The sequence below is a fragment of the Pituophis catenifer genome, unplaced genomic scaffold (genome assembly GCF_029215685.1).
Source record: "Pituophis catenifer annectens isolate HBS135680 unplaced genomic scaffold, rPitCat1.0.hap2 SCAF_3, whole genome shotgun sequence".
Classification (NCBI taxonomy): domain Eukaryota; kingdom Metazoa; phylum Chordata; class Lepidosauria; order Squamata; family Colubridae; genus Pituophis; species Pituophis catenifer.
Genome location: NW_027256883.1, coordinates 205,815,474 through 205,839,341, shown reverse-complemented (window position 1 = coordinate 205,839,341; position 23,868 = coordinate 205,815,474). Strand labels below are relative to the sequence as shown.

The following is a 23,868-nucleotide window of genomic DNA, read 5'->3' as shown; positions in this document are numbered from 1 at the left end:
AAGCTGGCTGAGGAACTCTGGGAGTTAAAGTCCACAAGTCTTAAAGTTGCCATGGTTGGACAACACTGCATTAAAGTAACAAAATTTCTGAAAGCAAAGCAACTTTGGAGAGCACCAAGGACTCCAGTTCAACCCTGAATTGCACACACTCTCTTCTATTGGTATCTGCGTATAGGTTTAACCGCTGCAGTTCTAATTAATTTTCCAGAGACGGTTGTCTGAATTTTTTTTAACGGAGGTGATGACAAAATGGCTGCAATAGTGCAAAATAATGCCCAATAATGTAAAAGGCCCACACGGTCCCCTTTTCCCGCAGATACAAATTACGTTTGAAATTTTGTCTTCGCCAACTTCCCGAAATTGACCGAGGAATGGGTTGGACCTTGCTCAATTAGGTTTGTACATCAAGTGTGATAGAATTAACATGGATCTGGGGTATTTTGCGGTTCAGTGGTGTGAGAACCTAGCCAGTCCGTGATGATCAGCTATACTGTGGTTTGCTTAATAGCACGAGAGTCTAGATCTAGGATTTAAGCAGATTTTGTGACTCCAGGCAAAAACAAGGGGGGGCTTCCCTTCATATATTAGGTGCTGTCGCTGCAGTCTGCATTTCAGTGACATTAAAGGAAAACACAATGTCCTCTGCTCCTTTCAGAAAAAAAACACACACCCCAATCTTTCACTCTTACTATTGTGTTATGTCTTCTTCAGTTTTAGTATCACAACTTCCCCGTCCATCAGCTAACTTCCCGTACTCCTCAATATCAAATCAGGTTCACTTGTGCACTTGGAAACATCCTTGTATGTTTGTGACCCCATCACATTGGGTAAGACAGCTCTAAAAAGAATTTTATTACTCATCAGTATATTGGTTATTTTAATGCTGGGGTACATATTGCAAAAGTGGATTTTAACTCACCCTGACTTTTATTTCAGCAACTTATTTTGGGGGCTGAATAATGAAAGCAATATTTCTGTACATCATTGCTACATACTTCCAATAAATTTTTCTGATTGTTCTTTTCTTGTAATATTTGTACACAAAGTGGCCTCAATGCAGGAGAATATGTTTGAGTGAATGCGTTCACAGGATACCACGAAAGGGGATACTGATCTTCCCGCTTTATACAATGTGAATTACAACCAATTGTAATTGGTTGAATTGCTTGCAAGGGTTCAATTCTATAACCTCCCCCAGATATCAATATTTTTTGCCAGTTATTTATCAATCTCGAGGCCATAGCCATTCTTTTATCACCTTGTGTTATATGCCCAGCCCACCCTTGGAGAAGCCTCTTTGCAAATGGAGCTTAAGTCAGTTAGAAATATCTGGATTTGTGGTTTCTGTGAAAATATTCTGCTCAAACAATTCCTCAGGCCCCACATTATCCAACACAGAGGGAGGGGAGGGGATCAGACTCTCAGGAGCCCCTCAAATCTTTAATGAAGGCAAGAAGTCAAATATTCCACCAAATATACACACCCAGGTACAATTGGCTAAATATAAAAAATATATATAAACTAACAGATGTAGGCTAACCCTTCAAACGTAAAAGCTACAGTTTTACTGGATGCAAGATTTCCTTTAGTCCAATCAAATCTTTCCTAGGGACAAGTGGTGTCTTAAGGCTAAACAGCTGCCTGGGCTGTAGCAAGAAATGGGGGAAAAAAGTTATTTCCAGAAAGAATTTTGGGAGTGAGATCCTTTACTTATAGATTCGATACACGGAGTCAGCTAGGGATTCTACTTAAAGTTAATATCTAGGAGTATTATTCAGACACAATTAAGAAATCTAATCTAAACTCATGTCTTCCTCTTCGTCCTTCTTCTCCTTTGCTTCTCCTTCCTTTTGGTCGGATTTGACATTGTTCTGCATGGCTTTTGCAAACGCCTCTACATCTAGAAACAAGACACATTAAATGGGTAATTCAGCAAGAGAAAAAGTATGAAAGACAGCAGGCTGCCTTGTGCACATTTGAAGTGTGTAGTCGCAACACACAACCTGCAACATCATGGAAGGTTTGCAACAGGACAGCTGCAATTTGCAAAGTCCATTTTTAAACGTTAATCCAAATGATAAATCCTTTGCATAAATACGTAAATAAATAAAAATTATTTCCCTTCAGTTTCCAAGAAGCTGGATATCACACTTTCCATTTCACTATGTTTTAATAGTACCGTGTTTCCCCGAAAATAAGACCCTATCTTATATTTTTTTGAACCCTGAAATAAACGCTTGGCCTTATTGCCATGTGCTCAAAAGCCCGATTGGGTTTATTATCAGGGGATGTCTTATTTTGGGGAAAACATGGTAGAGATTTTATTTATAATTTAGATCTGTAAGTGCTTCTCCACTCGGCCTGCATTCTTGACAGCATGCAATTAAAACTTTAAAACTAATATTAAACAAAAGAGAAGGGAAAATGATATGCAGCAGCCAGTTTTTACCTGTCTATTTCAGACCTTGGGAGAACAATCAAGTTTTTAAAGAACATCTAAAAATTTGTAGCATCAGGATGACCCGAAACACTTTGGGTTTTCAAGATGGAGCAGCTCTGTAGTAGCATTCTTGGTTAAAGCTCTCCTTAACTATTCAATAGTAAGGATTCAACTAATTCTCTACAGCCATTTATAGCACAGATAAGAACGCCCAGACATAGGAAGACATAAAGGTGCCAGGCTTTGAACCACCACATGAGGAATGGACAATCCTGAATAGGATTCGTGTGGACTTCAACTCCCAGAGTTCCATATACCAGCATGCTAGCTGGGTAATTCTGGGAGTTGAAGTCCACACTTTATAAAGTTGCCCATGGCTGAGAAACACTGGATGAGAGTGATCCAAAAAGCCTTCTAGGAAACACAGAATTCAAACCTCACAACTTATTACTTCCGTTCATGATTCAGCAGCTCCCAATTAGCTACACAAATGAACTTACCGCCTTTATTTGCTGCGTCTATGGCCTCCGCGGGTAAGCCAAATTGGCTCATCAGGGGTCCCAGCTGCCCAGAAGCCAAGGCAGCACTGAACATGCTCAACGCCTGCAAAATGAAAAAAAGACCAGCTCATCCTAGGCTATCAAAGATTCTCAGATTCTGAGAAAATCAAGCTGCTTCTATCTTCCCAGAGGCAGACTACAGACGATCTTTGTTCCAAGAAGATTTAGTGATAGGAGAAATCAAAAATCCAGCTCCCACTGGGCTACATGACCACAAAGGTCGATGAGGGAATCCTTCTCATGTACCTGTGATACAATCCAAACAAGGTCAGGTTTCATTCATCACATTTTCTCTCTATCCTAGAATATTATTGCTCTAATTTCAAACCTCTGCCTTATAATTTCTTGATATTTCAATCAGAGCTAAAAAAAAAAAAATTATTTGAATATATGTGCTAGTCATTCCCAACTCTAGGGGGCGGTGCTCATCTCCGTTTCAAAGCCGAAGAGCCAGCGTTGTCCAAAGACGTCTCCGTGGTCATGTGGCCGGCATGATTAAACGCCAAAGGTGCACGGAACGCTGTTGCCTACCCACCAAAGGTGGTCCCTATTTTTCAACTTGCATTTTTTACATGCTTTTGAACTGCTAGGTTGGCAGAAGATGGGACAAGTAATGGGAGCTCACCCCGTTAGGCGGCACTAGGGATTCGAACCGCTGAACTGCCAACCTTTTGATCGACAAGCTCAGCGTCTTAGCCACTCAGCCACTGCATCCCTGTCAGTATTTGCTATCACCACCACCAAAAAAAAAGGTTGAAAAATAGAGTCCAGATATGTGATGCCTTGCCTTACAACTGCAAAAACTTACAGCTTTAACTCTGGACTCAATTACGGTTGAGGAGTGCCTGTACAAGCTAACTTCTTATTCAACTTGGGACCAAGCTCTGCTCTATCTTCCACTGACATTAACACGGTTACCTGATGGAACTGCGGAGAGGTGAGCGTGTTCTGAATCTCCTCTGCCGTTTGCGGCAGTGATTCCCCTGAAGGAAGGTAAGGCAGCAAGCGCTCTTGAACTTCTGTGTTGGCCAGAATAGGTGCCATTATTTCTGGAGTAAGCACACTGGACAGGTCAACTGTGGAAGAACACAAGTAGGGTGGTCTCTTGAGGTACGTGGAATTAGCAAAGATGCTACAGGTGATCACAAATTCCAAGAGTAACCTGGGAATCCCCCCCAATATCTCTAAAAATCATGACTACCACATCCTAAACATGCTAGTTCAGGGGTGTCAAACTCGGGTTGTCACATGACATTGTGACTTTTCCCCCCCTTTGCTAAAGCTGGAGTAGCCAGCGCATGACGCATCTAGCCCACAAGCTGTGAGTTTGACACCCCTGTGCTAGTTGATTCTAACCAACCTGTTGTGGCCTGCCAGCTCTGCTGACAGCAGACTCAGACGGTGAGGGGGTTGGGGAGGAACTTGGGCCAGTTCTGGAGCCTGGGAAAGGCTCTGATGGATGCTCTGCGTCGGACGCAAAGATAGAGCCAGGCCCACCCGGCACTTCCCAGCCAGGGAGGCAGCTGCCTTTGGAGTCAAAAGATGAGTGAGGAGGAGGAACAGCTGGGGCCTGTTCCAGATGCATGTATGCGCAGAGCAGATAGCAGAAGTGAACAACGGAGCCGGCTTGGGAAGCAAAACAATTGTTGACGCTGATCGGCCCCTCCCTGGCTGGGGAATAAATAGGAGGAAAGGGGAGTGGTTTGGTTGTCGCAGACAAGCATTCGCATTTCTGGAAAGTTTGCTCCTTGTGTGTTTTGTGTGACAAAGACTGCCTTGCCAGAACTGAGGTTTGTCTACTTCTCTGTTTGAACTGACTTAATTTGCAGCCTCCCAGCTGGTGGCCTTACATTTATCACAACAAACTATGATAAGGACTGTTTCAGTTACCATATTTTTCGGTGTATAAGACACTCCAGACTATAAGACGTACCAATCTTTTTTGCTGAGGACAACAAGAAAAAGAAATCTGCCTCTGCCTCCCAGCAATTTTGTCTCGCTGCAGCAAACAGCAAAAAGCCTGCTTTATTTTCATGTTCGTTTTCAGCATAGCTTGATTAGCAGAAGAAAAAAAAATCTGCTCCAACAATTTACCTCCTTGCAGCAAGCAGCAGAGGCCTACTCAAAACAGCTGAGAGCAAAACAGCAGAGTCAGGAGGCCAATGGACAGTCAACTTGTGCTAATTAGGCTGTGCTGAAGCTGAAGCGAGCTGTTTCTTCTTGCTGCTTGCTGCAAGGAGGTAAACTGCTGGGAGGCAGAGGCCAAAGGGTGGGGGCCAGTGGGTGGGCGGGGCTACATTCGGTGTATAAGACGCACCTAAATTTTCACTCCCTTTTAGGAAGGAAAAAGGTGCGTCTTATACTCCGAGAAATATGGCAACTCCTTGCAGAACTCTTGCCTGAACTCTCTGTTGGTGAATGCAGTTAATTCCCAATGTGTAAATAAAGAGGGGGGTTTTCTTTGTGGGGAGTCGGTTTCTTGCTTCTGTGAAGTCCGGGCCAGAACAGTACCAACCAACAGCTGCCTAACACTGGTTCACACTGTTGCATCTGCAGTCCAGAACTTTTAAGTAACTCCAGGCCAGAGTAATAAAGACTGTGAGATGTTAGGATGGAAGTTTGAGGAAAGATGCACGTTTCGAGAGACATACTAAACGTGCAACCCTCTTTTTACCTTGCTGTCCTCCTGTTCCGGCTGGTACATTCATAGTAGCTAAGATGGTCTGAAGATCACTCAGCTGGATGGGTTGCGTAGGGCTTGTTGCTGTGCTGGTCCCGTTTCCTGAGCTCGGAGCAGGACTAGGACTAGTGGCCGTGGCCGTGGCAGCTGCAGGAGCAGCAGGAGCCGGCGTTACCCGTGTGGAGGAGGTACTGGAGGATGGTGTCACAGCTGTTGACTGGCTGCGAGAACTGAAAAGATTTCGGAAAAAAATTCTGCAGCTGTTATTTCTCAGCTAAAGAAGAGGGTTAAAGAAGTGAAAAACCCAAAGACCTCCTCATTTAGGTCACCATCTATTCTTCGTTTGACAACTCCTTAGGATTCTTCTTTTCGGTTTCAAACTCCAACTTTTTTTTTTTTCATCACAAGCACAAAATCCAGAAGTGAAATGTTTCATCACTTCGGTTTTGCTGATTATCATATTTTTTGGAGTATAAAACACACCTTAGTTTTTGGGGAGAAAAAAGCTGATTGGCAGGTGGATCGGCCTCCCGGAATACTTCCAATCAGCTGTTCCCAGAGGTGAATTTTAGCAACAGGTTCCTTAGTTGTGAGCTCTGTGCCTTGCTTTTTTTTTTTTTTTTTTTTTTTTGCTTTTTTTTCTGCCTCTGAAAGCCTCCAAAACTGAGCTTCAGAAAAAAAGCCTCTGAAGCTCTGTTTGGGGGCTTCTTTTCTGAAGCTTCGTTTCTGATGTTTTTTTCAGCCTCTGAAACCTCCGTTTGAGAAGCTGGGCGGGGCTACATTCGGAGTATTTTTATTTATTTTATTTATTTATAATTAAATTTATATACCGCCCTACTCACGAAGGACTCTGGGCGGTGAACAGCCAGAAAGTAAAATATACATGATACAAACGTTAACAACCATTTAAAATACATTAAATACTTTGGCCAGATTTAAAACACCCCAATTATAAAACCAATTTAAAAACAATTAAAAAGGGAAGTTAGGCCAGACCAGCCTGCTGGAATAAGAGTGTTTTGAGGGCGTGGCGGAAAGTGCGCAGATCCGGGATCCTCCGTATCTCCGGGGGGAGCTTGTTCCAGATGGCAGGTGCCCCCACAGAGAAGGCCCTCCCCCTGGGGGCCGCCAGTCGACATTGTTTGACCGATGGCACTCTGAGAAGACCCTCTCTATGGGCGCGTACTGGTCGGTGAGAGGCTATTGGTGGCAGAAGGCAGTCTCGTAGGTACCCCGGTCCTAAGCCATGGAGCGCTCTAAAGGTGGTAAGACCACCTTTAGAGACCACCGGGAGCCAGTGCAGCTCACGCAGGAGGGGAGTCACATGGGAGCGCCACATCGCTCCCGTAACCACCCGCGCGGCCCGAGTATAAGACGCACCCAGATTTTCACCCTCTTTTTTGGGGAAAAATGGTGTGTCTTATACTCTGAAAAATACAGTAGATAGATTTGTTGTTATAGAAATGGCTAGTATATACCAATGTGTAAAAGTAAAAAGTTGAGGCTGTAATTGTCATCTTCTACTGTGCTGAAAATAGAAGTTGTTGTTTTCTTTTCCCCCATATTTTCTCCCCCCCCCCCCCCGTTTTTCCTTCCCCTAATTTCCTGTTTCTATTTTCCTTTACATTTTATACTTGGATAAAAGAGAAGTCATAAAGAATGTAAAAAGAATGATAAAAAAGTCTTTTACATAAAGAATTGTAAAAAAAAAATACAAACTCTTAATTTATAAAAGGCAACAGATGATTTCATTTTACAGCCATGATTTCAGAAGTACAATTTTGGAGAAACGTGACACAAATTTTGGTTGCTATAGGTGAGACCCATCATTTTAAGTTACATTTTAAAAATGCTAGAAGTAGAGAAGTAGCCTTCCTTTAAGTTGCAAAAAACATCCTGCTAAACAAAGCATTCCACGCCCAAACCCAGGTTCAACTTGCAAAGAAGTCCTGATTGGTCCATAGAAAAGAGGACATTTCCTTTCCCTGGAAAATGTTAAATCACTTTCACGACTGCATCTCTAATGCCCCATCGGCAATAAAAGAATAATGCTGGTCTATTTATCTATGGAGATTCTCTGTCATCCAGGTCATGGTTGTCCCAAAGGTACTTTTTCAAGAGGCAATAGGACTTCGTTTTTTCTTTGAAGAGATTTCTCTTCTCATCTAAGAAGTTTCTTCAGCTCTGATTGGAGAATTCCCCACAATCCAGAGTTGAAGAAGCTTCTTGGATGAGAAGCGCAATGTCTTCAAAGAAAAACCAGAAAGTCCAGTTGCCTCCTGAAAAAGGCAACTTTGGGATGCCTGGTCTACATAGTTAACACAAGAATTGTTGAAATAAGATATTTTTTTCCAAATAAAGGCAGTCCTCGACTTATGACCAGCCACTTAGAAACTGTTTGAAATTACGACCCCCAAAGAGGTACTTACAACCCAGTTCCGAAGTTTCCCCAGTCACACCGCACGTGGCAACCAGGCTGTATTTATGGTTGTTTGCAGCATCTCTAACAGTCACATGACTACAAATGTTGATGTTTTTGCTAAAAACTGGTGTTCCGGTTTTCAGCAAAAACACGCCATAGCAAACAATGAGTTCATTTAACGATCATGGTGTTTGCTGAATAACTGCCTCAAAAAAAGGTCATAAAATTGGATCAGTCATGTGAGGACCTGCTTTGCAACCCTAATGGGAAGCTTCCATTGCAATTGTAAATCAAGAACTACCTATACAAGCATAATTCTTTTTTTAATAGTATTTTTTATTATAGAATTTTCTTTGTTATGTATATATATATATATATATATATATATATATATATATATATATATATATATATATATATATATATATATATATATATTTCCATATCCACAATGGCAGTGTACTGACTGGGTATAATCTTTTTTAAATACAAGTAGTAAATCTTATACACACAATAACTATAACTATTATTCTCAAAATCTATTCACCATATTCTTCACATATCCTTATTAAACATTTTCCGTTATTTAATTAGTTTGGTTTTGTCTATAATTAGTTAATATCAAGCATTATAAACATCACATAACCATCACATTTGTAACCATTATCATCCAAATCTATTAATCATCTTTACTTATCCTCTTTATTCAATGTTCATTATTTAATTACACATTTACTTCATTTTTATTTACATATCCTCCTTGATTCTAAATTTCTAACTTCTGCTTCTATTTTCTAACCATTTGATAAAATAATTCCCAAGTTAAATAGTATTGTTTCCTCCTTAGCCTTAATTTTCAATGTTAATCTAGCATATTCTAGTATTTTCTTCATTACATTTTCCTCTATAGGTATGTTTTCATTTTTCCAGTTTTGTGCATACACAATTCTCGCTGCTGTTACATGTAAAATTAAATATGTATTACTTTTATTATATTTCTCTGGTAGGATACCCAACAAGAACATCTCTAGTTTTAGATCTATTTGTTGTTTTATCATGCACGCGCACATCTGCGAACTGGTAGCGAAGGAAAGTGAATCTGAACCTCTTGGACCTCTGTTCTCATTTCTGGCGACATCTATATCATATCTATTCTAGACTATGATTGGTGTCTGTTCGAATAGAATGTATATTAGTTTTTCTTTGGAGTTAACTCTCTCCATATATCCTGTATGCCTATTTCTTGTGTCATTTTGAAAAAAAAATTTGGGAGTGTCCTTATTTTTTTACTTTTTTTGCTGCATCTATAGTCTAGTTTGACATCCACAATTGCATTGAAGTCTCCTATCATACATATGTTTCCATAGTCCATTTCAATTATCTTCTTATGGAGTTTTTTTGTAGAATTCTTGTTTGTTATTTGGTGCATATATTGCAATCAAAAGAATCTGTTTCTGATTTATTACAACCTCAACCATCAATATTCTCCCTTTTTCATCTGAATATACTTGTTTGACTGTTAACATTTCTTTAACACATAACGGCACCCCTCTTTTATTTTCTTTTGTTGTGCTAATGCCAAATATAATTTCCTTTTTGGGGTATTCCAGTAAGTTGCCATGTTGTTTTTTAATATGCACTTCTTGAAGACAAATTAGGTCCAATTTTAATTTTTGTAGTTTCATAAACATTTGTTCCCTTTTCATAGGGGAGTTCAATCCCTTTATGTTAATTGATAACATCTTTATTTCTTCTTCCATCACTTCATTTATATATAGGTTTTACTTTCCTAGTTGTTCTTGCTCTTGCACCTTCTCGTTCTGCTCGTTCTCTTTTTTCATTTTCGCCCTCTTCTTGTTGCGAAGTCTTTTCTTCTGCTTGTATTTCTTCTTGCCTTTTACTTTCTATCTCTTCCCTGCTTTCCTGTTCTTCACTTGCAGTAAAATGATGATCAAAAAATTTGTGTGCTTTATCTAGTGAATCCAGTCTAAATCTTTTATTTTGCCAAATAACCAGGATTCCCTCTGGTATCAGCCATCTGAAAATCACATTATACTTGATCAGTTGTGTTGTCAGAAATTGATATTGTCTCCTTTGATCTCTTACTCTCCTAGGGACCTGTTTCAAAGTCAAATTTTGTTTTCCTTTATATTTCAAAGGCTTCTCTCTTGATCTTTTAAGTATTTCATCTCTGAATGTCTTTTTAGTAAATCTCACATGTACCTCTCTTGGGAGTTTATGTCTTCTTGCGTAGTTTGAATGAATTCTAAATATGTCACTTATTTCCCGTTGGACCTCTCGTTTAGTTTTCTGTAGAGCTCCAGCCAACAACTCTGTCATCACGTCCATCAGGTCTTCCCCTTTCTCTTCTTCAATATTCTGGAATCTCAGGAAGTAAGCTGCCTTTTCCATCTCCAGGACAATTACTGTCTTCTCCAGGCCTTTATTAATTTGTGCTATTTCCTCCACTTTTTTCTCTGTTTGTTCTGCTTTTTCCTCCATTTTCTGTATCCTCTGTTCATTTTTACCTATCATTTGCTGAAAATTTCCCATTTTTTCATTCAACTTATGTATCTCCCCCCTCAACTCCCTTATTTCATTTTTGATCTCCTCATGATTTTTTGCCATAGTTTCTTGGGTTTTGACCAAGGCCTCTTGAATTGATTGAAGCATCTCTTGTATATTCTGAAGAGAGTTTGATTTCTCCAAACCCAACATACTTTCTATAGATCTTTGACTGGATGGGCTGGATACTGCTGAAGAAGCTTCTTGGATGAGAAATGAAACGTCTTCAACGAAAAACCAGAAAGTCCAGTTGCCTCTTGAAAAAGGCACCTTTGGGACGGCTGGTCTATATAGTTAACACAAGAATTATTGAAATAAGTAAGAAGCACTGATATTTTTTCCAAATAAAGGCAGTACTTGACTTAGGACCAGTCGCTTAGCAACTGTTTGAAATTACGACACACACACCCCTCCCAAAGAAGTACTTACAACCCAGTTCCAAAGTTTCCCCCGTCACACCGCATTTCAGGCACTTGGCAACCAGGCTGCATTTATGGTTGTTTGCAGCATCTCTTGAGTCACATGACTACAATTTTTGATGTTTTTGCTAAAAACTGGTGTTCCGGTTTTCAGCAAAAACACCCCATAGTGGATACTGGGTTCATTTAACGATCATGGTGTTTGCTTAATGACTGCCTCAAAAAAAGGTCATAAAATTGGATCAGTCATGTGAGGACCTGCTTTGCAACCCTAATAGGCAGGCTCCACTGCAATCGTAAATCAAGGACTACCTGTACAAGCATAATTCTTTATGGGGGGCTAATATAATGAGCTATAAAAGTGCCACAGAATGCTGACAGCTCTCTGAATTGTTACAATCCTCCTTGGACCGCCATTGATGAACTGACAATGTCCCTTCCCAGCTCACACCTGTAGGTGCAAAACTGGCACTGAGAAAGCTACTACTTACCCAGAGTGTCCTATAACTGTGGTAACTTTAAGATGCCAGCATGGCTCAGTTGGTTCAGCTAAAGGAGATCTGATTTTGTGGCATAAAACTGTTCTACTGTGAGGCTGAGAGGTCTCAAAACATTAAAGGTAAAGGTCCCCAACTCCTGGTCCGTAGTCTGCGGCATGCTAGAAACCAGGCCATGCAAACAAGTGAAGCCCCATCCGTGAGATGCAGGTAGCATGTGAATCTCCCCAGGGGTGAAATGCTCCCGGTTCGGACAGGAAAGGCTGAAGAGGTTGTAGAAAAAATGTTTTTAAAAGAAAAAAAAGCCTCTGCCGATTAGGTAACTCAGTTGGGATCGTCAGAAGCTTTTAAAAGCATTTTTTTTTACAACCTCTTCAGCCAAAGAGGTTGTAGAAAAAATGCTTTTAAAAGTTAAAAAAAAAAAGTTGGCCACGCCCACCCAGTTACATTACCCCACCACCACCAAGCCACGCCCACAGAACTGGTAGTAACAAATTTTACATTTCACCACTGAATCTCCCCCCCCCCCCCACCTCCGGTCCACTGAAAACCCTTTCTCCACAGGACCGGTCCCTGGGGGCCGCTGCCCTAACCATTCATGTCCAACTCTAGGGGCAGTATAATGAAATTAACTTCTATCTGTCAACTTGCAAAGCTTTCAAGTTGCCATGAGCAGGAGGGAGGGAGAACTGAATTCCATACATTTTTTCTGACCGCAATCAGGAGGGTGTTAGGTTTCACAGCCAGCCAAAGTGGGTAATTGGAGAATGTGATTTATGACATGGCCAGGGAAGACGGGAGAGACAGGGTCATAGGGGGACGTAAATCTGCGTGGGGTCAGTCCTGACTGCATCCCAGTATTGCCGGAATGTTGCTCCAAATAAATCACTGTATTTCCTTTGAAGTTTGGATCATGGCTCATGAATTAATTAGGACATCTTTCGGAAACTTGACACTATCCCTACCTTAATATGTAAAAGGGCATTTAAATGGTAAGTTAAACTTCTTACCTGGAAGAAGAGCTGCTCGTTGGAGGCCCCCCACTGCCCAACAGACTAGCCAGACCGGGACCTGTTAGAGCACCGAGTCCACCTATCGGCACAATTAACAATAAGAATTTTTTTAAAAAAAGTCATTTCTTAGAAAAAAGTTTATCAAGACATGTATTTGGAAGAGTTTATTCCACACCTAATTTCCTTTGGTCTCTCACAAGAGGCCAAATTGTGCATTCCCACATCATAAAACTGTTATCGGTGAGAGGACCTCTTAATCTTGTTGCACTCTCTCAAAAAGAATCACAGAAATTATACCTGTGGCAGCATGTCTTCCACAAATTTCATGTATCAAACCAATCTTGAATCAAACATGATCAAATGAAAATCCAAAATTCTACACCAGTGATGGCTAACCTTTTTGCCGTCGTGTGCCAAAAGCGGGGGAAGCACAGGGGGGTCGCGGTGCATGTGCCCACATCCATAATTCAGTGCCCCCCACACCCACCCGAAAATCAGCTGGCCGGCACACGCATGCGTGCTGGAGCTGAGCTAGAACAATGCTCACATGCCCACAGATATGGCTCCGCGTGCCATCTGTGGCACACTGCCCTAGGTTTGCCATCACGGTTCTAGACCATACATACTGCAAATGTTGGAGATCAGTTGCAGCAATTTCAGGGCAAAGGTTCACAATTGTTACCATATTTAGAAAACTATGTCCTATTGTGGAACCCTGAATAGCAGTAAGTAAAAAAGGAAGCACATTAGCCATGTGAGCAATTATTCTATTAAAGGAACCTCTCACTTTATTACTTAACACTCTGAGCCCCAAAGTCAAGGCCTCAGCAACTAGCCAACAGTGATTATAACATCAAATTATCTATTCCTTCCTAAAGCATATCTAGGTACACTTCCCCCAAAGTATCACACTATCCAAACATGCTTACTGAGGATCTCATGGCACACTGAGACAAGTGAATGAATGAAAGGGAAGGGGAGAAAAGGAAAGCGGGAAGGGAATGAAAGGAAAGAGCAAAGGAAAAGGAAAGAGAAAAGGAAAAGGAGGAGAAGGAGAAGAAGAAGGAAAGGGGGAAAGAAAAGGAAGGGAAGGGAAGGGAAAGGAAGGTTAGTTTTGCTTAACATGGAAATATTTGGAAGCACAATTCTTAGGTCTTTCATATACCAGAAAGCAACAGAACAATTCTACCTGCATTCATGCAATAAGAGGAGTTTGGCATCAATTCAGTGGCTGGCAAAAAGTCTTGCTGGTTGACCAACCACTGAAGAAAACAAAACTGTTTAAACCAGGCCTGTCAAACTGGCAGCCCATGGGCCGGATGCGTCACGCGCAGGCCACGCCCACCTCAGCTCCGCAAAGGCAAAAAATGTGGCAATATATCATGATATGTCACATGACGCGATCGAGTTTGAAACCTGTGGTTTAAACTAATGCTCCTGCATCCCATACTAATATTCACAAATCAGGGCACTTTGGTTTAAGTACAGTCTCATCAGCGGCAAGATAGCAGTTTTCTTAAACTAAAAGCAAAGACAAGATTTAAATAAATATCATTCTCACATAAATATCATGAAAGCACTTTACCAAGTCCCCCTAAGCCCGTTGGTCCAATCAACTGCATCAGCTGGTTATGACTCATGTTTCCCAGAAGACTTTGCAAGCCACCCTCACCTAAAAAGAAAAATAAGACAAAATGTTTATAACTATGTAACTAAATGCCACCCAATGCAAACTGCTTTAATAGAGTAATAGCTTTGGTGCTACATTTAACAGACAGACACAAAAATGCATTTTCACACCTTCCTTTCAGAACATTTTCCCACAATCCATACGAAAAATGGTTGCAGGAACTGGGTATGGCTAGTCTAGAGAAAAGGAGGACTAGGGGTGACATGGTAGCAGACTTCCAGCATTTGAGGGGTTTCCACAAAAAAGAGGGGGTCAACCTATTTTCCAAAGCACCAGAAGGCAAGACAAGAAGCAACGGATGGAAACTAATCAAGGAGAGAAGCAACTTGGAATTAAGGAGAAACTTCCTAGCAGTGAGGACAATTAACCAGTGGAACAGAAGTTGCCTTCAGAAGCTGTGGGTGCTTCATCACTGGAGGTTTTCAGGAGATTGGACAGCCATTTGTCTAGAATGGGAAAGGGTCTCCTGCTTGAGCAGGGGGTTGGCCTAGAAGACCTCCAAGGTCCCTTCCAGCTCTATTCTGACTGATTGCACATACTAGGCTGCCTAAACTAAAAGTATATATGCTACTATCAAAGCATGTTTTTTTACTATTTTATATGCGATTTTGATGTTTAGCTTTTATAACTGGATTTAAAAGAAATCCTTAAAGAACCAGATCTAAATGACTAATCCTGAGCAGAAAGAGCTTCTTGGAAAAGGCACCTACCTCCAAGGGCAGAAAGTTCATGGCCTCCACTTCCACTGCCTCCTAGAGCTCCAGGCATGGGTGGATTGTTGAGGTACTCATTCACCTTACGACAGTGCTCTTCGTCTTTCTCCGTCTTAGGTTCCTGGGAAGAAAGAAAAAAAAAAAACAACCCCATTTTTTCAGGACAGATGAGTAATTCTTAACATCTTAGCTTTCTCAATAGAAGAGGTCCTCAATTTATGGCCAATTAGAGAGCATTCGAGGTTACAATGGACACTTCCCCAAAGTTACATACCGTGTTTCCCCAAAAATAAGACCCTGTCCTATGTTTTTTGTCACCCAAAAAAGGCATCAGGTCTTATTGGGGGGGGGGAGAGGGAGAGGATGTCGTCCACTGACTCACCTCACTTGCGCGCGTCACCCCCAGCCTCTTTTTGCTGAGGCCTTCAGGAATTTCGGCTGGCAAGGCTGGCAAGGTTTTCCTGAAGGCTTCTGCAGCCAATAACAGAGCAATCCAGCACTCTGTTATCGGCTACAGAGGCCTTCAGGAAAGCCTTGCCGGCTGCAGAAGATATGAGCCAAGTTGTGCAAGGCCTGGCTGCAACTGTCTGAAGGTTAGTAGTAGGGCAGCTCCACACACACCCCATCCCCCACCCTAGGTTTGGAGTGGGCAGGGTCTTAGGGCTTATTTTGCGGGTAGGGCTTATATTGGGCGCACGTGTAAAAATCAAGCTAGGACTTACTTTCTGAGTAGGTCATATTTTTGGGAAAACACGGCATAACCTCGATCCAAAGTTATTGTGGCTGACTCTTCCCTATCAATTTCATGATTGTTCTCACTCAAAATCTTGGCATTGTACTGTACAGCATCAAACTAAAATTCCCGGAGAAGCGCAGGACAGAGAGACTGAGGAACTCACAAACCTGCATCCAGAAGAAAAGTCTCTTGGATCCAGCCTTGAACTTCAGCACAAAGACACGGCCAGTAGTACATTGAGACACCCTTTTAAATTCACAGTCATCAGGAAATATAATCAGGTCCTAAAAAACAAAGGCAGTATCTAAATACTTACAATATCAATCAATGCTGATCAATAACTAACTTCTCAATCTACAATAAGGGAAAAGGAAAACTTCATGTTTGATTGCTCCCTTGGAAGGTACCATTCCAATTATCTGCGGGAAATCAAATCTTCTAGATCAAATGTTCTCTCATTCCCATCTATTGCCCAGCCCAGAATTTGGGGATTAAAAGATGCCTGAAAAACCACAAACCAATTCCCTTTCTTGAAGGTTCCTTTTCAAAGAGGAAAAAAATTATCACTGGATAGTTGACTCAGTATGCTTCATGAGAAAAAAACAGGATGTTCCAGGGAAAAGCAGAAAACATAATTTGTACACAGTTTGAATTATACATTTATCGGCATGGTTTTCAAGGAGGAGCTGCGAAAGCTAGATGCAAAATAAAAGTAAATAAATACTTGCCTCTATGCAGAAAGAGGTAATTCTACATAGATTCATATATTCTATATTTATTCTGTTTCTTGCTAAAATAGGAGTACGAGAGAAAAGGGAGCTAAACTATGTTACCCCAAAGCATGTAACTTTATTTCTTATTATAAATGAGACCCAATTTGCTCTAGTGGTTAAGGTAATGGCCTAGAAACCAGGAGCCTGTGAGCTCTAGTCTCACCTTAGGCATGAAAAGCTATCTAGTTGATTTTGGGCTAGTCACTTTCTCTCCATCCGACCCATTTTACAGGGATGTTATGGTGGGGAAAATAGAAAAAAGGAAGGAGTGTTATGCATCTTGGTTGCCTTGAGTTACTGAGAGGTGGAGTAAAAATCTAATAAATAAACAAGCTTAAAAAAAGTAAAGGTAAAGGTTACCCTCGCACCTATGTGCTAGTCGTTCATACAAATGTTCTATTTTAGCTATCAATGGGCAAACATGCTTTAAATCTATGTAAGCACAATCCAATGGCTGGAGTGTTCCACTTACATCCTCGACGTTCCCAGATGTCCTGTCTTTCCAACAGAAGTGAATGAGGGAATCATCCGTTTGCTGTATGTAGACAAGGCCCTTCCTCTTATCAGGGGTGACCGTGCTGCCTTTCAAAGACATCTTTCCTGCACGGAACTCAACCAGGTATTTGCTTGATGAGCCCCGAGAGCCGGGCACCAAGGTTGGGAATAAAGCACCAGAAGACATCCTGGAAAGAGATAAGATTCATCATGAACGCTTCTCTTACAGTCATGACAATCACGTTTCCCGAGAAGTAATGTAGATAAATATAATTTTGGCAGCTGCACGGCACCAAATCTGACCCCCTAATTCAATCCTCCCTACAATGCCCGTGACGTCTTCAAAGAAAACCAAGAAAGTCCAATTGCCTCTTGAAAAAGCACCTTTGGGACAACCATGACCATAGTCATTTAGCTATGCACTTTGAGATGAACACCCTTCAAATGGTGCACAAGTATGAACGGATTTCCAGAAAAAAAAAAAGCAGACTACAGGAACCATTTGCGCTTCAGTCTGAGATGCAGACAACATAGACTCCTCCCCACAGCCTATGCCTGTGTTCAACATTAAAGGGACACAGGGAGGAAACATACTGCAGAAAGCACAGCTCCACAACACAATCCTTTCAGCAGTTCCAAGACGGCTCCAAACCTATTCAGGTGACCCTGAAGACAGACAAACCTCCAAGTAGCCTCTAGGACTCTCTAAAAGAATGCAAATGACCAGCTATCTGCAAGGAATATAAATCCTTCCATTCCCCTCCATCCAGTCAGAGCTGAAGCAGCTTCTCAGATGAGAAGCAAAACGTCATCAAAGAAAAAACAAGGAAGTACAGTTGCCTCTTGAAAAAGCATATTTGGGACAACCATGATCTGGATGACTGAGAATCTCCATACACATTTTCTTATGATGTTACTGTTCTTAAGCAATTTCCCACTTGGGTTGCACCAATTACAGTATTAAATGTGAATGTGGTGTACTCTCTTGCACAAATATGGATAATGAGGAACACAGATCCAAGTGCTGAAGCAGCTACAATATCGTAATTTTCATTAATTCTTGCACACCCAAGAAATAGGTTTTTTCCCCTTCTTTATAACTAGTAACCTGCCTCTTCACATTCAACTCCAGTACCAATTCTTTAATGCAGAAAAACAATCCAAGAGAACAGTGCTTATTTTATAAGAGTATTGAAACCACTGAAAGAAAGCTATCTTTCCTTATCAGATAATCACACACCTAAGTGGGCAAAAATGAAAAACTGATCAACATAAAAAGTGATGCCAACCTTAGAAAAAACTCAAAAGTATTTATTATTTTAAAAAGTAAGTGAATTGCTTCTAGAGTTAAAACATTTTTTCAAAAAAAAAACAAAAACGTATTTCCACAAAATATTGGCGATAATTTAGTAACTGTATAGGGTCCAATCCAGCAAAATAAAAATATTATTGCCAATTGCACATTTCTTCAAAGAAGCTCAAATCAAACTGAATTTGTCTTGAGGGAAGCAACCTAGAACTAAGGAGAAATGTGCTGAGAGAACAATTAATCAGTGGAACGGCCTCCAGAAGTTGTGGGTACTTCAATTCTGGAGGTTTTTAAGAAGAGGTTGGACAGCCATTTGCCTGACATGGTATAGGGTTGGAGCAGGGGTTGGACTAGAGGACCTCCAAAATCTCTTCCAACTCTGTTATTCTGTTAATGAATGGACATATTCATTTAGATTTCTTGGCAGCCTGTGATTTGCCATTCCTTTTTTCCTGGAAAGATTTTTGCCCAGTCTAGCCTGAAGAATTTTATCCAAGTATGAACGTTGTTTGGCTTTTAACTCCAGAAAATATCAGTCAGGTACTTAAATAAAGAAGAATGAAACTGCAGAGAAGTTTCATGTAAAACTGAATATCTAAGGTAGATCTATCCACATTCCAAATATAAAAGCTTTTTGCACAACTGCAAGTAGAATAATAACCAAAAAAGTCCCCACTTTTCTTCAGTCCATGAAAAGATGGGCCTTTTTCTCCTTGTTGGATCCCTGATCATATTTATAAACAGCTGTTCTGAAGATCTTCAAAACAAAGGAAAGGTAAGCAAAGGGTTCTGAAGGAACCAATCAGTGTTCCTCCCATACAACTGGCACATGCTCCCTGCTTTCATGCCTTAGTTTTTAAGCCTTCATCCTATTGCTACATTCAGCTCTCAGATGATATCTACTCATGCTCATCTACTCTTCCAACTACATTCTTCCTTTAAAAGCCAAGAAAGTCAATTGGGAGCCTTAGGCCATGACATAAGCGCTTTTTACAACAACAGCACTTTGGTGTATATATCAAATTATTTTTGGGTAAGATTATCAGAGACTTGCGGTAGATGACTTAGCAGAATAAAACTTGTCAAACAAATATTAGTTTTCCAATTGCTCTTCTTTAAGCTTTGTATTCACTTATCCAAGGTTTATTTAAATTATACATCCAGTCTACTCCTAATAACAGAGTGCTACAAATTTGCTTTGTTCAATGTCTGCAATTTTGAAGAGATAAAATAAGAATATTCATTTTTGTTCCTTCAAAATACACAAAATGCGCACTCCTCTATTACTCACATTAGGTGGAATGTAATAATTTTAGTAAGGTCTCTTCCAAATAACAACCTACCTAGTAAAGGAAAGCTAGAAAATAAGTTTAAAAGAATTCAAATGCAATAGGCTACAAGGCCATCTATGCCATACGGCTCTGACTTTATCCGAACAGTGTTGGGGAAAACTTAGCGTTAGGACTAAAATACAAATATTACAAATCCTGAGAGGCTGCAGTACCAGTTGCATCAAAATGCATAAATGTTTGCATAAAAATATTCTGGTTTTGGTCCCAGTTGATGATGCATCATAGTCATGTAAATGAGTCTATTGATGTATATATGTTTTTCCAACACTGAGCTCAAATATCACCTTTGCCATAGGTATTTATTTATATCCCTTTATTACTTTTGCAAATAACTCAAGGCTGGCAAACATACCTAATGCTCCTTTCTCCTATTTTTCCCACAAGAACAACCCTGGGCGGAGAGGTGACTGTCCTAAGGTAACCCAGCTGGCTTTCATGACGAATGCATGATTTGAACGGAGTCTCCCAGTTTCTAGCCTGGTACCTTAACCACTAGACCAAACTGGCTTTCTGTATACAAGTCTACCCCATCTACAATTTGGGGGAAATTGTAGTAAACCAATTAAACAAATTACTCCATGAACTTTATTAGCTGGCCTAGAAGCCAGGAGACTTTTGAGTTCCAGTCCTGCCTTAGTCATGAAAGCCAAGAGAGTCAGCCTCTCAGCTCAACTCTCTTACTGGGTTGCTGTTGTTGGGAAAATAAGAGACAAGAGAATTAGGTATGTTTGCCACTTTGAATTGAACATATACCGTATTTTTCGGAGTATAAGACGCACTTCCCCCCAAAAAAGAGGGTGTGTCTTATACGCTGAATGTAGCCCCACCCACCCTTTGGCCCCCACCCTTTGGCCCCTACTTCCCAATTTACCTCTTTGCAGCAAGTAGCAAACAGCCAGCTTCAGCACAGCCTGATTAACAGAAGCAGTTGATTGTGGGTTGGATTGGTCTCCCGACCCTCAGCTGTTTCAGGCTGCAGGGATTGCCATTGCCTATTGCCCTGCAGGTCTCAGCTGCTTGCTGCAAGGAGGCAAATTGCTGGGATGCAGATTTTTTTTCTTGTACTAATTAGGCTGTGCTGAAAACGAAAATGAAACTGAAGCAGGCTGTTTGCTGTAATGAGGCAAATTGCTGGGAGGCAGAGGCAATTTTTTTTTCTTGTTTTCCGCCCCAAAAAAGGTAGGTGCATCTTATAGTCCAGAGCATCTTATACTCCAAAAAATATGGTAACGCTATATTATACATACACATAGGCTGGATAATAAACTAATAGTAACTACCATTCTATATTTTAAATATTTCAAGAACACAATATAAATATATTACACAATAATAGTCTTATCACCTTGACAGACTTAACTGAATGAAAAAGTTCCAGCATGTACAGGCAGTCCTCGGCTTACAATTTATTTAATGACTGAAGTTACAAAAGTTCTAAAAAAAGTGACTTATGATCATTTTTCTTATTTATGACTGCTGCAGCATCCCTATAGCCATGATAAAAATTCGGATACTTGGCAACTGACTCCTATTTATGACAGTTGCAGTGCCCCAGAGCCACGTGATCACCTTTTGAGACCTTCTGAGAAGCAAAGTCGATGGGGAAGCCAGATTCACTTACCGGTAACCATGTTACTAATTTAATGACTGCAGTGATTCATTTAACAAATGTGGCAACAAAGGTCCTAAAATCACTAAGCTCACTTAACAAGTCATGCTTAGCACGAGAAATTTTGGGCTCAATTGTGATCGTAAATCAAGTAGTAGTGGACTTTACGAAACAGAAGCAATTAAAATAAACTCGAAGAGCCTTGGTAGTACAGTGGTCTAAGGCACCCTGTTATTAAGCTGGTTATTAAGACCAGCTGCCTGCAATTACTGCAGGTTCGAATCTCGCCAAGGTTCAAGGTTGACTCAGCCTTCCATCCTTTCTAAGGTAGGTAAATTGAGGACCCAGTTGTGGGGGCAATAAGCTGACTTTGTATAAATATACAAAAGGATGAAGGCTATTGCTGAGCACATTGTAAGCCGCCCTGAGTCTCCGGAGAAGGGCGGCATATAAATCAAATTAAAAAAAAAAATACAACAAGGTGGCAAGAACAATTGTGGTTTTCTCAATGTTTGTGTTCTCTCAAACCACCGACCTCAGCAGGCTTGGGAGACTAAAAGGCTTTGCCAAAACAAACAAGTAAGGACAGGGACAATCCCACGAGGACAAGTCCTGGCATCATTTGGGCCCTGTGGAAAAGGGTAGGTTTGGCCGGCATCCTAAGAAGCATGAATCTCACCACTGCAGGTCCCTCTTTTCTTCAGTTGCACCCAAACAGACAAAACTCCCTGCAAGCAGAAAGTTAGCAAAGCAAGGAAGTATTAACTCCAAGCTCTTCCTGGGTAGGAGGCCATGATGACTCTTCCCCTTTTGCTCCCACCCTTTCCCCAGTCAATCAGAATAGAAATCAAAACCCACAGATTACTTCTTGTTGGCAGGTGGTTGCCAAGGATCAGCCAGAACACATAACTGAGTTTTGAGGCTTGGGGAAATCAGATCCTCTGGAGATGAACAGAACAGAACAAAATAACAAGACCTGGAAGGGACCTTGGCGGTTTACTAGTCCAACATCCTGCTCAGGCAGGAGACTCTAGACCGGGTGTCTGCAACCCGCGGCTCTGGAGCCGCATGCGGCTCTTTGGGCCCTCTGCTGTGGCTCTCAGTCCCATCACTGGCTGGCCCCGCCCCTCCCCCTCCCCTTCCAATCATTTCTCACCTAGCCTGAGAAGGTAAGGGCGCTGGCGGGGGATGGAGAAGCAGCTGGGGCTGATTCTCCAGCACCTCACTCAAGAAGCTGGAGCTTCTTCTGGCCATGTTGGTGCTGAGAGAAGGAGGGAGGGAGGGAGGGGGAGAGAGAGGAAGAGAGAGGGAGGGAAGGAGAGAGGGAAATGGAGAGAGAGAGAGAGGGAGATGGAGAGAGGGAGATGGAGAGAGAGAGAGAGATTTTGTGGTACCTGGTGTGGTGCTTTTAACAACCTGTTCTCTGCCCTAATGACCTGCTGGGTAGGGGTGGCTGGGGGGGGTCATGTGACTGGGTGGGAGTGAGTGACGTGGAGTTGGCCACGCCCACCCAGATTTTGTGGCTCCCAGTGGGTTTTTTTTTCTGTGAGAAACAGGTGCAAATGGCTCTTTGAGTATTTAAGATTGCAGACCCCTGCCCTAGACCATGTCAGACAAGTGGCCGTCCAGTCTCTTCTTAAAAACTTCCAGGGTTGGAGCATTCACAACTTCTGGAGGCAGGTCGTTCCACTGGTTAATTGTTCTGTCAGGAAATTTCTCCTCAGTTCTAGGTTGTTTCTCTCCTTGGTTGTTTTTCCACCCATTGATTCTTATTCCTGCCCTCAGGTGCTTTGGAGATTAGGTTGAAACCGCCGCCCCCCCCCAACTTCTTTATGGAAGCCCCCTCAAGTACTGGAATACTTCTTCAGCCCAACCTTTCTAAAACCGCCCCTCTGAGCCTCACCTGGGCGTATTCCACCCGCTCACGTTCCCAACCTGCCATCCCTCCGGAGGGGTAGGGTGGGGGTTGAACTACAATTCCCATCGTCCCCAACTCCCCGTCCGGATTTGAAGGGTGCGTTTGAGTGGTTTGAGAAAGGCTACCCTCACCCACAATCTTTCCGGCCGCTCCCGCCGACGGTTACCTGTCGCCTCAATTGGGCCTCCCGCCGGTCGCTTCTCTTCCCCTCAAAAAGCTTCGACGGTCTCTTCCGGCTCCCCTCAGCTCTCCTTCCAGTCACAGCGGAAGCCCGCCTTTCCTTCTTGCCTTCTCCTCTCCTTAATTGGCTGGCGGTTTCCCCGCCCCTGCACTTCTCCTTGGTCAGAAGCCATGCCACTCAATCTACGTAGGCTCAGGCTCTCATTCTCCCCCTGTCGCGAGCCTACACGGACCAGCATGCACCGCGCTAAGAGTCGCTTTTTCCGCCTGCCTTCGGCTATTGTGCTGTGTCACGTCGGCCGGGCAGAAAGGAAAGGGGGGGGGGGGGGGAAGGGCGGGGCTTCGGAGCTACGGAAACGTTGGAGAATCGCGTCCTACGATGGAAGCGTAGGGTAGCCTGGAAGTTTGCAGTGTTGGATGTTGCGTTGACGCAGATCTTTTTCTCTATATTGCATTTAAGCTAAATAACCATGCACGATAATTATCCATTTTTTTTA

At 41.9% G+C, this 23,868-nt stretch overlaps 1 protein-coding gene across 2 annotated transcripts; it reads right to left on the bottom strand.

Moving 5' to 3' along the window:
• Positions 1 to 831: 831 nt before the first annotated feature.
• ADRM1 (ADRM1 26S proteasome ubiquitin receptor) lies at positions 832 to 23,453 on the bottom strand. Of its 2 annotated transcripts, XM_070941790.1 has the most exons (10): positions 23,358 to 23,453; positions 16,981 to 17,191; positions 15,903 to 16,019; positions 14,997 to 15,120; positions 14,182 to 14,268; positions 12,594 to 12,675; positions 5,675 to 5,910; positions 3,919 to 4,076; positions 2,941 to 3,043; positions 832 to 1,900 (listed from the first exon to the last, which is right to left on the bottom strand). In XM_070941790.1, the coding sequence occupies exons 2-10, from the start codon at positions 17,188 to 17,190 to the stop codon at positions 1,794 to 1,796; spliced, it is 1,224 nt and encodes a 407-aa protein (XP_070797891.1). In that variant the 5' UTR covers position 17,191; positions 23,358 to 23,453; the 3' UTR covers positions 832 to 1,793. The 2 variants fall into 2 exon arrangements, with proteins under 2 accessions (XP_070797891.1, XP_070797890.1); XM_070941789.1 differs by lacking the exons at positions 832 to 1,900; positions 2,941 to 3,043; positions 3,919 to 4,076; positions 5,675 to 5,910 and adding an exon at positions 9,597 to 10,953.
• Positions 23,454 to 23,868: the final 415 nt, after the last annotated feature.